The sequence below is a fragment of the Schistocerca gregaria genome, chromosome X (genome assembly GCF_023897955.1).
Source record: "Schistocerca gregaria isolate iqSchGreg1 chromosome X, iqSchGreg1.2, whole genome shotgun sequence".
In the NCBI taxonomy this organism is placed as follows: Eukaryota; Metazoa; Arthropoda; class Insecta; order Orthoptera; family Acrididae; genus Schistocerca; species Schistocerca gregaria.
In genome coordinates this window covers 515,426,700-515,443,662 of record NC_064931.1, presented here as the reverse complement: position 1 = coordinate 515,443,662, position 16,963 = coordinate 515,426,700, and the positions used below count along the sequence as shown (strand labels likewise).

Here is a 16,963-nt window from a genome sequence, read left to right as displayed (position 1 = left end):
TAATAAACCTGAAATGACAAAGAGCTGTCATAAATTATACAGTCTGACAATTTTCTGAAAAATGCTTTACACTGTCAAAAAATTTATGTACCAAGAGGCTGAACCACACTATTAGTTCCAGATGGAATGCAAATTATACCAACACTCTTTTCATCATTCTCCTACAGACAAAGGTGGTCATTATGTCCTGGCCAAGCGTCCAATAAAACAATGAATTATTTTCTGCAGATGATCAGAAGACATTTTGTCACAGCCATTTCTTTGTCACTGAAAACTATTACTATACATGTTTTCTTTGGGCTAGGTAGGTGCTGTACTTTTGTTCTGGACTTTAATTAACAAAACAACCATTGTTTGAATCACAGTTCATGGAATCATCACAGTCATTACCTGTTTCTTCTAACGTTTCCACAATTTCTAATGAAATATCAAAATCATTCAAATGAATGTCCAAGAAATTAACTAATAATATGAATATAATAGAGGGAAACATTCCACGTGGGAAAAATATATCTAAAAACAAGATTCTGTAATTTACCAAACGAAAGCATTGGTATGTTGATAGAGGCAAAAAAACACACAAACACACACACAAATTTCAAGCTTTCGCAAGCCACGGTTTGTGTCTGTATATGTCCGGATGTGTGTGTGTGTGTGTGTGTGTGTGTGTATATATATATATATATATATATATATATATATATATATATATATATATATCCCTTTTCCCCCTAGGGTAAGTCTTTCCGCTCCCGGGATTGGAATGACTCCTTACCCTTTCCCTTAAAACCCACATCCTTTCGTCTTTCCCTCTCCTTCCCTCTTTCCTGATGAAGCAACCGTGGGTTGTGAAAGCTTGAAATTTGTGTGTGTTTGTGTGTTTTTTGTCTCTGTCAACGTACCAACACTTTCATTTGGTAAGTTACAGAATCTTGTTTTAGATAAATTAACTAATAAGTAACATATATGTAGGTCTTCAGGAGAAGTAGGTGATGTCGATTCCTAACATATTTTTCATATTTCGTCTTTGCAAGGTTTAAAACATTAACTGAATTCCACTTTACTGTGAAACTCTACAACCTGCACAAAGACAGGTGCTATTAGCAAGCATATATGAAGAAGCACAAAGGAAATCAATTTAGTTTTATCTCCATTGATAAAACTTATTAATATCACAAAAGCAACTGCTAATTACGTGATATTAAATAAGTTGCATATTTGAGTGAATATTAGCTGTGAACAACTGTGTCAGAAAACCTAACAAGAGAAACTGAAACTTGCTTTACAAATTATGATCGCATTGTGCCATGTTATCTGTTTACATATGTGCTGACAACCAAAAATATGCACCTGCCACATTCTTCATGCACTGTCTGCTACAGCTACAATAGGCTGCAGCATATTTTGCACGTATTCCTGAAGACGTACATTTACTGCCACAAAACTAGTTGTTTCATAAATAAAGATTTGTCGTAGACCTGGAGCAGCCTTGTTGACCATAGCACCTACAGTAGAGATGTTCATTGCTCCAGCAACCTGGTAAGCTACAAATTTGGAAATTTCAACACAAAAAAAAAACTTGCAGTGTGTCTTAGCAGCTAAAATTTTGACATAGTGTTTCCTTTGATGTGTTCTTCTTAAATAAAAAATTTCGTGACAGGTTTCGACATGTAATGGAAAGGCAGCACAGTGTCTGCAGCAGTGGGCAGTGTTTCTCAGTACTTATAACTATGAAATTCATTTTCACCCAACTGTCAACTTGGCTTCCCGTTGGCCCTGACACAGAGTTCATTCACCAGGAAATGATTTGTTTTGTGTTCCTTCAGCACCTGCAACAAACCCTGGACAAATTTCCACTGACAGCGCACGAATTAGCCACCGTGTAAGCCCATGAACCATTTCTGTGCAAAATTTTAGCAGCAGTGCACTTGGGGTGGCTGTAACACTTAAATAAACAAATACACCTGGTGTTTCCCACCTATTTTGTGATGTGTGACAGGCTCAGTGCCACAAACAGCTTCTTAACACTGTCCACTGATGACTCTGAATTCCGGGTCATCATCCCATGCATGCTCCAATCCCGCATCCTCTGGCTACTTCATACCTCACACTGGGGGAATGACACACATAAAGGGATAAGCCTAGCAGTGTGTATACTGGTCTGGTACTGATCGTTGTCATGTCGTGTGACTACGGCCTCCCGTTGGGTAGACCGTTTGCCGGGTGCAAGTCTTTCGATTTGAAGCCAATTTCACAAGTTGCCAACTTGAGCGTCAATGGGGATGAAATGATGATGATTAGGACAACACAATACCCAGTCCCTGAGTGGAGAAAATCTCTGACCCAGCCATGAATTGAACCCGGGCTCTTAGGATTGACATTCTGTCGCACTGACCACTCAGCTACTGGGGGCGGACCCCTGGTACTGATGATGAAACTGAACATGGACATCGCTCTTGTTGTGCCTGTTCTCTTAATCAGGCAGCCCGAGAACAACATTCACTCTACAGCCATGCCCAGAACAACTATGGGGCAGAGAGCACATCAATTTTGCTGCATCATTTCAGGGGCTATGGGGCTGCTGGTGATGGATGCTCTCTCCAACTTCCCCTTTGTGGCATGGATGCCATCAATTACTGCCCCTGCTACCATCCATGCCTTCACTACAGTTTTTGCAATTGAGGGACTGCCACACAAGCTGCTGTTTGACAATAGTCACCAGTTCACGCCATCACAATTTGGGACTTTTTGTCACTGCAACAACATTGAGCACCCCCTTCCACTTAGTTTCCAACACTGGGGCTGAGCAGGCAGTCAGGATGTTTAAGGCTCAAACACGTCAGGTCTTGCTGATGACATTAACCAAAGAAGTGCTCCACAGTTTCCTCACCAGGTACTGGTCCACCCGCATGAATGGGCCCAGTCTGGTCAAAATCTTGCTAGGGAGCAAGCTTCAAACGCTGCTAGACCTTTGCATCCTGTGCAACATGCCTAGCCAAAGTACAGGTCTGCATACATGCATGGTGCCTGTGTCTGGGTGTGCTTGTTTATTTGGAGCCTAGGGTGGTGCCAGGGGGGTCATCATAGGCCACAGGGGGCATCAGCCGTTTGACATCAAGGCCAGTCGCAAACTCCCAAATCACCGCTCAACAAGCCCCAGCCATGACTGCATTTGTAAACAGTGCCGTCACTGCTGCCTTTGAGCTGTGGTCCTGACACACCAACATTCATCCATCGTGCTGCTAGCCATCATTCTACTCCGTCCACTTCACAGTGCAACCTGTGCTCCCATTGACTTGCTCATAAGCAAACAACTAAGTAAGGGGCCAAAGCTGTAGAGCACTGTTTGTAAAACTGAATTCAGATTCAGTCCAAACCTGCCGACTTATTTGTTTCTGGCACTTTCAGTCTCTTCTCTATGTCAGGGACACCTATTACGTGAGACTGTATGATGGTCAAATGATGGGACATTTGTACCATCCTGCTGTGCAAATGATTTCTTAAACATGAAGTTTAAAACTTCAGCTTTCCTTTTACTATCTTCTACTGCCATACCAGATTGGTCAACACGTCTGCCATGGCATCAAGAAAAGTTGCAACAATGTTCACCATGCTGACCATATGTGGTACTGCAGACACTGTGCACTGTCCATGTGGATACTTATGTTGTTTCAAACAAGTCCATTTCCTGATTCAAGGTCTATGACTTGGTTGTGCAATTCTGCACAGACAATCAAACTTGGGTGCTAGCTGTCAGATACCACTGAGATCCTGCATTGCATAGAGAATGGTCCTTCTGAAGCTGTCATTTCCATAGTCATATGACAGCCATGGAATCCTAACAAACACGAACAGCAATATCACACCACAGTCTCAATATGCCGTGACCCTACCAAGTTGAATTCGGACGTATGATTGTAGAGGTTTCTCTTTCTTACAAGGTGCATAGAACATTTTCTCACAAACAAACAACATTCAAATTCAATTTCTGAATGAGAAACCCTCTGAATAATCATTCCTTATGTACAGAATATAGATGCTACTTTGTGATGTTCACTGAAAGGCTAATAATATGCATATCCAACTATTTAGTGCACTTCATGCCAATTTGATGTTTTTTGCATTCTGTCTTCATGGTGTTGCAATTTTAATGTGCATTTTTTGTACAGGAGTAATGATGGAATAAAATTGACACACTTAACTGTACATGCAGTGAATCATCTGTTAAAAAAATAATTTTCTGTTTGTATTAAGGATTACAGATAAATAGCAAAATCCTAAAATACAAAATAACTTCCCCTTCTAAGTATAATTTTCATATTTTCTGATCATACTTCTATTTCATGGAAGTAGTTTGAACTGGGTGATAAATATTAGAGCTTGTCCCATCAATGTTAAAATAATTGAAGTCATTAGAGCTGCCCCAGTTCAGGAAGAAAAATTCAAATGACTCTGAGCACTATGGGACTTAACTGCTGAGGTCATCAGTCCCCTAGAACTTAGAACTACTTAAACCTAACTAACCTAAGGACATCACACACTTCCATGCCTAAGGCAGGATTCGAATCTGTTGCACCAGTTGTGCTGTTCCGGACTGAAGTGCCTAGAACTGCTCGGCCACTGCGGCCGGCAATTTCTTCCCACACTCATTGCAGTAAATCAGGTGTAACATGTGCAACTGCAGCATAGATTGAATTTTTAAGGTCAGCTAAATTGTTTGGTAGGGGAGGAAGAAACACAGAAGCCCCAGAGAACGAAATCCAGTGTTGTCAAGTCTGGAGAGTACGGTGACCATTCAACTGGCCCTTCATGGCCAATCCACCAACGTTGGAAGCAATTATCGAGGAAATCTCGAACTTCCATGAGGAAATGAGGTGGTGAGTAAATTGGAAGCCTACTTGGAGATTCTTTAGTGTATCTGGTGTGAAATTTAGGCCAAACAGTTGTTTCAGAGTTCACGTCATGAAACCGAAACACACTGCACCAGTGAAAGTTGCCGTTTTAACTGTGCACTACACTGGCACTCCTGGCAGAGGAATGGGGTACTCATGAACTACATCAATTAAACTTGATGTTATTTGTTGCAAAAGTCTCTCTCTCTCTCTCTCTCTCTCTCTCTCTCTCTCTCTCTCTCTCTCTCGTGCATGTGTGTGTGTGTGTGTGTGTGTGTGTGTGTGTGTGTGTGTGTGTGTGTGTGGAGGGTGATGGTAACACATACTTGCATATATGCATCCTTGCTTTGTAGATCCGTTAGCCCCAAGGAATGATGTTATCCAAAAGTTTAGCAATGATTTCAGGATTTCAACTCTGTAGGCAACCCGGTGGACTGGATGGCCGAGTGGCGAACTCTCCAGTTGCCAGGATGCTAGGAAATGACTGTGGACGCGTCATAAACGCCAAAGAAACATTATTAATTCATAAAACCTTTATTCCTGCTGAATACAATGTGCCTTGGTGGTAATAATGACCTTCCCCGAGTCCTCGCTGACTCTTGGCGATGACACCAGCTCTGGGCTGCACAGTCTTGCTAGCGCAGCGCCGCGTGCTGTGATGTAGCAAAGGAATGTCCTTACTTCGTACTTCAGCTGCGTGTGGGCGGTGGTGCCCGGCTGGCCGGCCGGCTCGGCTGTGGACAGCAAGCCGCTGTGCGTATGAGGCTCCGGATTGGAGTCTTGGCACTGTCGGCTTGAGAGGCATTCTCGTAGTGTGGGGTGTATTCTATCCCATCCTGTCTTCTCCCCTGCTCCTCCTGGTGGCTTGTCTGTGGTGGACGGGCGGAATGGGCTGCAGTCCCCCAGCGTCATCGGCTCAGCCGGCTGTGATGGTGGATTCACAGGGCCTAGGCCCCGCACAATCTCGACGATGGCTCACTGCGTTTACAAGTATAGCACTGCGGCTGTCTGCATTGAGCCTTCACGTGACCTTTCCTCCCACAACGGTAACAATTCCTCTCTGACGCAAAGATGCGTTTATCATTGTGAACCCTTGTTGCAATGACTATCTCCTGCAGATGCATTGCAGTGCTGCAGCTAAATCCCCAGGATTCTCCATCCTAACTCTACAAGAAAATTCTGCAGGAATTCCCCTGAGGAATACATCGACGGCATAGTAACACACGATCCGCATCAGGATTACCCAATAATTCATAGGTCTGTGAATTAATTTTCCGTATCCTATCTGAAAACGACTCCACTGTCTCATTGACCTTCTGTGTCAAATTAGCTAACTTGTCCCTAAAAAATCTTGCACTATTCTGCTTACGATATCTTTGTTGTAACCCATCTGTCAATTTTTCAAACATGCTCACCTTACTAAGTGTCTCATGGTACATCACTAACATCTTGGATTCCCCTGCAAGTCGCAAATTTGCCATACGTAACGTAGTTACGTCCAACCAAATGCTCATTGCAGCTGTTGCCAAAACATCGTTAATGAATGCTGTGACATCCTCTGTTGTTTTATCTGAGAAAGGTGTGATCAGGTTAGCTACTGAAGGATACATTGCAAGTTTGGACATTGCTACTGACTTGCACTCACTTGAACCCGTTTGTGACTCTTGCGCCGAACGCAAGGTCTCCATTTGCATCATTAATTCTACATGACGTAACTTATGCTGCGCATTCTCTTCTAACAATTTTGAGACTTGCTCCGTCAGAGCAGCTATACTCACTCCAGGACTAACGGATCTTGTTTCCTGCATGATTTGTGCAAATTACCAACAACTTACTCTATACACTGAATTTACTCCTCAGAACAATAACTACACTAGCTACTCAACTCCTTTGTCACAGTTGAGCACTACACACAAGAAGACAAACAAGACTCACAATGCACAACTAAACAAAATTAATCCTCCCACCTTGTTATTGCCCAGCGACACTTTCTACAATTGGTTGCCATGTATCACTTGCATACATGAACTGTGATATAGATATATATCACATCTTTCAGTGTCACACAAATTTTTATTTTTAAAGGGGATCACTTAAGACTATTTCCATGGGTTCAACTCTCAAATTTCTCCCTCATATCACAAAATTGTCGTCTTATGTAGTACAAACTGAAAAAATAAATTCCTTTTAAAGCACAGTTTCGTATATAATTTATATTGAAAACCTTACAGCTGTGTCACAGAGCAAATCCTACATCGAGAATACTTTACACAAATTTAAAGGAAGAAATGCTTCCCATAATTATTACAGAATTTAAAGAACATCAAAATATGAACAGGCTGAAATGAACAAACAGTACATGAGACTATGTTAATCAATTCAACTGGAAAAAGCTAAGGAACACATTATTAGCAAAATGAGAAATATGCAAAAGTGAAATTGCAAAATGAGCACTTCTCAATTGGGAGTAAATCAAAATCATTTGTTTTATTGGACTTTAAAATTCAGGACAATGTCTTGTCAGTGACTGCATTCAATGCTAAAGACAGTGTAGCTACCTTGCTAAAAGAATTCCCTGAACTCTTTTCGGAAGGTTTAGGCAAGACTAACAATTTTGTTGCACATATTACTACAAAAGACAATGCTTAGCCAAAGTTTTGATGGGCCAGAACTGTTCCCATTGCATTATGGGACAAAGTCACTGCTGAACTTAAAGAATTGCAAGACAGTGGAGCTACTTTACCCATACAAGCTAGTCAATGGGCAAGTCCACTAGTTTTGCTTCCCAAACCTTCAGGTTTCATTCATCTCTGTGTTAACTTTAAGTCTACAGTCAACCCACAAACTATGATTGATACTTATCCATTGTCACGCCCAGAGGATCTCATGAAAAGATTAGGTGCTGGTTACTGCTTTTCAAAAATTGATTTACGTGACGCATATCTTCAAATACCACTAGATGAAGAATCTCAAAAATTGTGTGTTGTGAACACTCGTTTGGGCTTGTTTAAATATTTGCATTTGCCTTTTGGAAGTGTTTCTGCACCGACCATTTTCCAATGGCTGACTGCTGAAGTACCAAACTGTTCAAAGTATTTGGATGATATTGTCATAGCAGATCATACACATGAAGAACACATTGCAAATTTACGTATTTTGTTTTTTGTGTGTTGTCTGATGCAGGACTAAAGTGTAGACTGGATAAATGTGATATTTTAAAACCTGAGTTGCAGTATCATGGTCGTGTCATAAACAGTCAAGGTGTACATCCTCTTCGGTCACATTTGTTAACCATATATGACTTACCAATTCCTCGCAATGTCACAGAATTGCAGTCAGTCTTAGGGAAAATGAACTATTATATTCAGTTCATACTGAATGCTGCACAAATTGCAACTCCATTGCATCGTTTGCATTACAAGAACGTCCCCTTTGTTTGGACAGATGAGTGTCAAGAAGCTTTACAAAAACATAAAGATGCATTGCTTAGTGATCAATGCATGGTTCACTTTGATTCTCACAAACCAGTTGTGTTGCACGTCAATATTTCCTCTTTTGGAGTTGGTGCAGTGCTTTCACACAGATTTGGAGATAGAGACAGGCCCATTGCTTTCACATCAAAAGTACTGTCCCAAGCTCAGTGTAACTATTCACAAATAGAGTAAGAGGCATTGGCTATTGTGTATGGTGTCACCAAATTCCACCACTATTTGTATGGCAGAAAATTTTACTTAGTAACAGATCACAAGCCAGTGCAGTCCTTGTTTCATCCAATGAAGCCAGTTCCTGTATGAACTGCCCAAAAATTGCAGAGATAGGCTTTATTGTTGTCTCAATACTAGTAAGAGACTGTGTACCATCCGACAGCTAAACATGGTAATGCGGATGCACTTTCATGTCTTCCAATTGACTGCTGCATCTTGTTGTCACATTGATGCTCAGGATTCTGAATTTTTTCAATCCTTTCCTCTGAACTATAGGAAAATTAAACAGGCCACGGAAGCTGATTTAGATTTGAACATTTTGCTAAAATACATTCACACATCTTGGCCTCACTCATTGCACAGCATAAATAACTCTGTCATGCACTGATACTTTGCACATCAGCATAGCCTCACTATAAAGAAAGGAGTGAGTCTTGTCCAAACTGACAATGGACAGGCACATGTGTTGATCCCCAAAGCTTTGCAAAAAGAAGTGTTGCAGTTACTTCACCAAGGCCACTGTGAGATTGTTTTTATGAAACAGTTAGCATGTCGACACTGTAATTGGCAGGGTATGGACACTCAAAGAGAACAGATGATGTCAGTGTCACACATGTGTGCAAAATCAGTCTGCTCCACAACCAAAGTTCACTGCTTGGCCTAAGTCACAATCACCATGGCAATGTGTGCATATTGACTTTGTGGGACCTTTTTTGGAACACTCGTTGGTTGATTGTAGTAAACGCATATAGCAGGTTTCCTTTTGCTGTGCCAATGAACTTGACAACATCACTTAGCACAATTCAGGTGTTATCCTCTATTTTTTGTCTCAAAGGTTTGCCTGAAACTATAGTGTTAGACAACAGCCCTCAGTTTACATCAAATAAATTTGAAACATTCTGTGAATGCAATGGCATACAGTATCTAATCAGTGCACCATTCCACTAACAGTCAAACGGGGAAGCAGAATGTTTTGCCAGAACGTTCAGCAGATGGCCAAACCTCACACCGCACACAGGGATCAAGCACTGCAACTGTCTCTTGCCACCTATTGTTCACATCCACGAGATGGACAATTGCCAGTGGAATTGCTTCATGGCCACCAGCGTCCAACACTGCTCCACCCTCCTCAGCATACATGGCTGAAGGAAGGCCACAAGTATTGCTTCGTGCTCCATGATATTGTGTTTTTCAATGTTTTTAGTGGCAGCAGACAGTGGACATGAGGCAAGATCGTTCGCCAACTTCACCCAGGCATGTATCACATTTTAGGCCCATTCAGATTGCAGCATCGACATCACAATCAAAGTCACCACTGACATGTGCACAGTGATCCTTCTGTATCTCTTCCCCCAGGTTCAAGGACTCCATGGACAGCACGGCAACAGGAGCTGCCAGAGGGTGTCATCACAAGACTGTGGGACAACCCCATGAAGGTGGAGCCTTCACCTCCTCTGCCTCCTATTGTCCTACCAATGGATCTGAACCCACTCCTGCCACAGCAGCCAATTCCTTCTACATCTTGTTATGGGCCTCAGGAGGTGGATGAGTACGTACCCTTCTGGTCATTTACTGGGGGACGTTTCCGCCACAGCAAAGACTGAATGGTGGGGAATAACTGGAAAGCCTGATGTTCTCTGCAGCCACAGCTTTCAGTCCCTCAGAGGAGGAGGAGGAGGAGGAGGAGGAGATTAGTGTTTAACATCCCATTGACAACGAGGTCATTAAAGATGGAGCACAAGCTCAGATTAGGGAAGGATTGGGAAGGAAATCAGCTGTGCCCTTTCAAAGGAACCATCCTGGCATTTGTCTGAAACAGTTTAGGGAAGTCACAGAAAACCTAAATCAGGATGGCCGGAGACAGGTTTAAACCATCGTCCTCCCGAATGCGGATCCAGTGTGCTAAGCACTGCGCCACCTTGCTCGGTGGTCCCTCAAAACATCCACACTATACTACGATGGTCCATCACTTTTCTTTTGGTGGAGGGAGTTTACCGCTTTATGCCACCACGCTGGCTGGAAACGAGAGAACAGAGAGGGATGTGAAGGAGATGTCAGCTAAATGCACTCTGATTGACCCCTCTCCAGGATGACAATGTGATGGCAATGACCTCTATGTGAAGAGAACATAACCGCCATGCTGACTGGCCACAGCCCACTTCTACACCAGGATCCAAAGCAGTCATTTCTAGACCAGGGACTCAGGAATTGTATAAACTGAAGAGATTTATTTACATGTCACCCTTTGCTTGCAACACTTCTGTGTTATTGTCAAGTTTAAGTATTGGCATTGTTCATTTCATAATAAAACTCATGAATATGATTTTCTTCGCAACAGATGGTTGGCACGAGGCAAAATCATTTGTCAATTTCATGCAGGTAAGTATCTCATTTTAGGCCCATTCAGATTGCAGTGCTGACATCACAATCCAACTCACCACTGACATGTGTATGGTGATCCTTCTGTATCTCTGTTGATCTAGCGAGCCGAGAAAGCAGGTCTCCTAGACTCCCATCTTTGATGACTAGGTAGGATTCGACATAAGTAACCTGGCATAATTCCTTATGTGTTTCCTTAAATTTTATTTTGACTCATTTATAACTATATCAGCTATGTCTGAAAACATATGTGGACAAATAAAGTACAGCTGATAGAAATCTTTTTAAGTAATTACTGCATACTGTGGTTTTATCGCATACATATACACACTGTCCATGTCTTTTTACTTTTTGCACATATTCCTTATTGTGGTGGAATTGCACAAGGAAACTAGTTGTTAAGTACAGTCTGGTGGACAGACTGTGCAGCACAAAATTCAGAAAATTTCTAATTTGTAACTGAAACTGCAACAAAAGTGGTAAAACTGTATCATTTTTTACGGTTAACTATCTATTACTTTGACTATCCTACATGATTTCATCAAAACAAATAGAAATTAAGAGAGTTGAAGAAATACGAGAAAAAAAAATAAAAAATAAAAAATTGTGGCTTAGCAGCAGCAAAATACTGAAAGTTTACCTGTAAATAAAGTTTTCTGCCTCTGTTATCCTCTTCCACTTTGGAGTATGAAAATATTTGTATATGGGCAGCGAAAATTTTAGAATGGCTGACAACTGAAACACTTCTTTGTTGGCATCAATTATTTTCTGTGCCACTTTCTCCATTTCCCCACCATATAGGCAACCTAGCCTCCTTCCAAAACAGATTGCTCCAGCAGCTAAACATAAGTTATTTTCATGTTGTAATTAATACAAAGTGGTTTAAATTTCATGAAAAAAGTACAAAATTGATCCACTTTAGTAAGGATGTTTAAAACATGAAAATATGAATCAGTGGAAAAATAAACCAATTGCACACAACTAAGCTTTCATTATCAATAACAAACACAAAAAGTGCAATAACACAAACATATACATTCACATCTGCACCCTGCAAGCTACTGTATAGTGTGTGTTGAAGGATAAATAGTACACAACAATGATTTTACTTTGCCCTATTCCATTTACAGATGATAAATGGAAAGAATTACTGTTGACATCGCACAACATAGATCTGAACTTTTTCTAATTTTAAAATTGTGGTCATTATGCAAGATGCACATTGCAGGAAGTAATATTTCTTGACTCATTGTGAAACATGGGCTTTGAGGAATCCTTTATGTTACCTTTGCTTTCAGTATGTCATTATGAATGACATACTGACTTGTACCTGTAAGGAAGTTTAGGCGATGGTTTCGCAGATGTATTAGAAGTTTTATGGAAGTCATGAAGCATTCATTGACCTGAGCTCTGTTATCTACCGCATTCAGGGTATCAAGAATGAACAAGAAAGGCTGTTTATAATGAAAAGGATAACTTCTTGTTTTTTTATATTATTCATTTACATTGAACAAAATGTTCCATTATCAGTTACTATACAGAAATGTATCTCTGAATCACAAAATCCAGATGTCAGTTACAATAACCAAACGTAATCTGACACTTCCAAATAAACACACACAGAACAAGTAAAAGGATGGACTACAAAAAGGGAGTAATCTCACTGCCAGTGCTCAGCTCATTTTAAATACATTTTGAAACTGATGAGATGCGGATGGCAAATAAGTCTGTGTAATACATAGACGAGTGGAAGTTCCAACAGAAAAGTTGAATTCACCTCCTGAAAACAAATGCTGAAAGATTCTAATGGACCACACAAAATTTGAGACTTTCACAGTGACTTAGTAAACCAATACACTGTTTTCCATAGCAAGGGGTCCTGGCTCCAAGCATAAACAGTGCTAGATGTTATCTAAATCCAGGGCTAGAGGCATACAAGATGCATATTGCCTTCTTGGAGAAACAATACCAAACTAAAACTTCAGTTCCTCCAAATCTTATAGTAACATCCTCAGGAGAAACAAAACAAATCACAACTAGAGACACTATTTACTATTCTACAAAAACCTTCACTAAAAAATATACTGACACTATACCAACTGCAATTGTCAGTTTGTTTTGGTTTATTTTTTGTACTATCATACAGTTTCAATCTTAGGCCATTTTCCACTACTGAAATACAATAATTGACTGCAGGATAATTAAAAATCTGTGATTGCAAATATTTCCATACTGGTCCCTTGAATATGTTATACATAATTCATGTCCTTATCCTTGCACTCCGGACAGCATGTACAATATGAATAATAAAAACTGTGAAACTTTCTGGCGAGTTAAAACTGTGTGCCAGGCCGAGACTTGAACTCAGGACCTTTGTCTTTCGCAGGCAAGTGCTCTACCAGCACTGTAGACGTAGAACCATTGGTAGTGTGTTCAGTCACAGCCTTTTAGTGCTGTGACCCAGTCTTTGATCAGAAAATTATTAGTCTTTAAAAAAACAATAATTACCATTTGGGGTTGTTGGTCCTCCATTGGGCACTTCCCCAGGTGGTGGATAGAGGAGTGTTCTCCAAATTTGGAGGGTACCAGGGAAATAAAATACCTGGGCAGACAAAAGCCAGCAGGTGTGAGGGCCAATGGCTGGGAAGAAAGGCAGAGTAGCTCAAAACCATCAACTGCAGCCTTGCAGTCAGTAGAGGAACTTACAAAGGCTAAGGATGGTCCCCTAAAAATGGAGCCTGCTACCCAGTGAGCTGTAAGGGGAAATCCCCCAAATGGTTGGGTGGGAGATTAACAGTCTTCCCAAATAAAAATCACTTGTTGCAAATGCTAACAAAGGAATAAGCTGGACAGATATTTTGATTACAGCCCAAGCAAAAGGATATGAAGTATGAACATAAGAACAAGGAATGTGTGGAGCCCTATGCCAGCTGCTAACACAAGTAAACAACTACAGTATTAAACTATTTCCTCTCCTGGAAACTGGGTGCAAGCGAAGTGACATAATGGACTCAGGAAATTTCACTATCTTCTATAGTGGCAGGAGGACGAATACCTTTGATAAAAGTTTTGTGGTCGCTAAAGGACTGAAACATGCGCTTGAAACCAATCAATAAATGGATCTTCACATTGAGATTAAGGGCAAAATTTTTTCAACATAACAATTATAAATGTACATGCACCCACAAAAGAGGCAGATGAACAACCAAAGGACAAGTTTTATAGCAAGGTTGTATGATCAGGCTCCCGAGCATGGTGTTAAAATCTTAATAGGAGACTTGAATGCTAAAACAGGAAAAGAAGAGGCTTATCAACCAACTATAGGAAGACATAGCTACCATGAAATACCAAATGACAATGGAATTAGGGTTGTAGATTTTGCTATAAGTAAAACCATGACTGTCAGCAGTACATGTTTTCCACAAAAAAAGATACACAAAGAAACAGGGATGTCACCAAATGGAGAAACTAGAAATCAGATAGACCATATATTGATTGATCGGAGGCACAGATCGGACATAATTGATGTTAGGAGCCACTGTGGAGCTGACTGCAATTCACACCATCATCTAGTGAGAATTAAGTACAGACAAAGGATCTCACTATTGAGTAAACAAAGAGGCCACAAACAGAAGAGTTTTGTCATTAAGAAACTGAAGTTAGAAGAAATACAGAGAGCATGTAAGATGAAAATAGAAGAAGGGATTTTGAATGATACCGACACATCAAATGAACATATAGAAATAATGTGGAAATGATGTAAGACTGCAATCCTTGAGGCAGCTGGAGGGGTTTTGGGGACATGTACAGGCTCAAAGGAAGGCAGAGTGGTTTGATGAAGAATGTATGAGAAGAAATGAAGAGCATAACATAGCATAGCATGAAAGTAGTGCTGTCTAGCTAAGAGGGTTTACAGAAAGAAAAAAAGGGCACTAGAAAAGAAAAAATGGGAAGAAATTGAAAAGTTAGGGGAATAGAAGCAAGTACGTGAAACTTACCAAAGGATTAAAGAACTAAAGGTTGGGTCTCAAGCCAGAACAAATATATGTAGAAATAAAGAAGGGGATTTGATACGGGAGAGTAATAAAATACTTGACGGATGGGTAGAATACTTCCAAGAGTTACTGAACTGAGAAGAAGAAGGATTGGAACAGGGAGGACTGGTGGAAATAACTTATTGCAGACCAGAGGTCTTAACACTAGAACCAGCACCAGAGGAAGTGATACAATCCATTAAGACCTTAAAACACAATAAGTCACCTGGGGAAGATCAGATCCAGGTGCAACTTCTCAAATATGGTGGGAAAACACTGTGGAAAGAAATATATAAAGTAATACTGAGCATCTGGCAGGAGGAGAGCATGCCAATGGAGTGGAAAATGGCTATTATGTGTCCCATGCATAAAAAAGGAGATAAATTAAACTCCCAGAATCTGAGGAATCTCCCTGCTAAATACTATGTATAAAGTGTTCTTCAAGATCCTAACTAGGAGGGTTACTCCTTAGATGGAAGAAAGAATTGGAGACCATCAGAGTAGGTTTAGAAGAAATAGGTCCACAACTGACCAAATACATTATGCAAGCTACTTCAAAAACGTTATGAACAACAAATAAACGTACACCAGATTTACATCGATTTTAAACAAAACGTATAGTAGCATCTCAAGAGTGACATTGCAGGATGTGATGGATGAGGTTGGACTACCTAAGAAGCTCATTAAACTTACTATGATACCTCTCAGTGAAACCAACTGTAAAGTAAAATCACAAGGCAAAATCTCCGGAGAAGTGGAAGTCAAGAAGGGACTGAGACAGGGTGACAGTATCTCCTTACTGCTATTTGACCTCTGCCTAGAAAAAGTCATAAGCCAGATAGCGTTAAATAGAGCAGGAATAGAGGAGGAACCATTTTTAGTCATTCACTGCAGTACATAGCCTACGCTGATGATGTGGCATTACTCGCACAAAACAGTGCTGTGCTGGCTGATGCCTATCAACAACTGGAGAAAGGTACAAGGGAACTTGGCCTGGTAGTCAATGTTGAAAAGACCACATATATGGCAATGACCAACCAGCGAAACCTGTCAAATCTCGGGATAGCCAACAAGGAGTTTTCAAGGGTGAGAGACTTCAAATACCTCAGATCAACTATCACAGGGACAAATTACATCAGCAGCAAAGTGAAAGTTAAAACAGCAGCAGGCAACATATGCTAATTTGTCACACTACCCATGCTTAAGAGCTCACTTCTATCACAAAAATCTAAAATCCTCATTTACAAAACAATTATAAGACCAGTTGTTATGTATGGTGCTGAGACATGGACTGTGACTGCAAATGAGGAAATGATCCTTAGCATTTGGGGGAGAAAGGTTCTGCATAAAATATTTGGTCCAAAATACAATCAAGAATGTTGGCACATGTGTACAAATGCAGAATTAGAACAACTTTTTGAAGAACCTGATGTTGTCACTACCATTTAGATAAAATGAGTGTGGTGGGCAGGACACATGGTCAGATTGGAGGAACACACAATGTGTAAGAAGTTTTTTGATGGCAATGCTGGGGGCACACGATAGAAGGTACTTTCCAGAAAGAGATGGATGGATGGAATTGAAGGAGACATGAAAAAGCTGGGTGTCAGAGGATGTAGATGGAAAGCCATGGGCCGGATAGAATGGCAGTATATTGTGATGCAGGCCAAGGCCCTTCAAGGACTGTAGAGCTGAAGATTAAGTAAGAGGTACAATAATTGACTGCAGGATCATTAAAAGTCTGTGATGGCAAATATTGCCATACTGGTCTCTTGGATGTGTTGTATATAATTCATGTCCTTATCTTTGCACTCCAAAGTGGACGTACAGTACGAATAATAAAAACTGTACTTGTAGAACCATTGGTACAGTGTCCAGTGCCTTGTGGTGCCATGACCAAACTTTTGGTGAGAAAATTATTAGTCTTTAACAAAAGTGAGGAAAAGTAGCATGG

The 16,963-nt window shown here is 40.7% G+C and overlaps 1 protein-coding gene across 1 annotated transcript in view; it reads right to left on the bottom strand.

Moving 5' to 3' along the window:
• The window catches only part of LOC126299529 (probable cytochrome P450 CYP44), a 233,793-nt gene that overhangs the window by 125,044 nt on the left and 91,786 nt on the right, over window positions 1–16,963 (bottom strand). Inside the window, exon 5 of the mRNA XM_049991511.1 lies at window positions 11,616–11,814. Coding sequence (XP_049847468.1) covers window positions 11,616–11,814 — 199 coding nt within the window. The remainder of the gene's footprint in view (window positions 1–11,615; window positions 11,815–16,963) is intronic.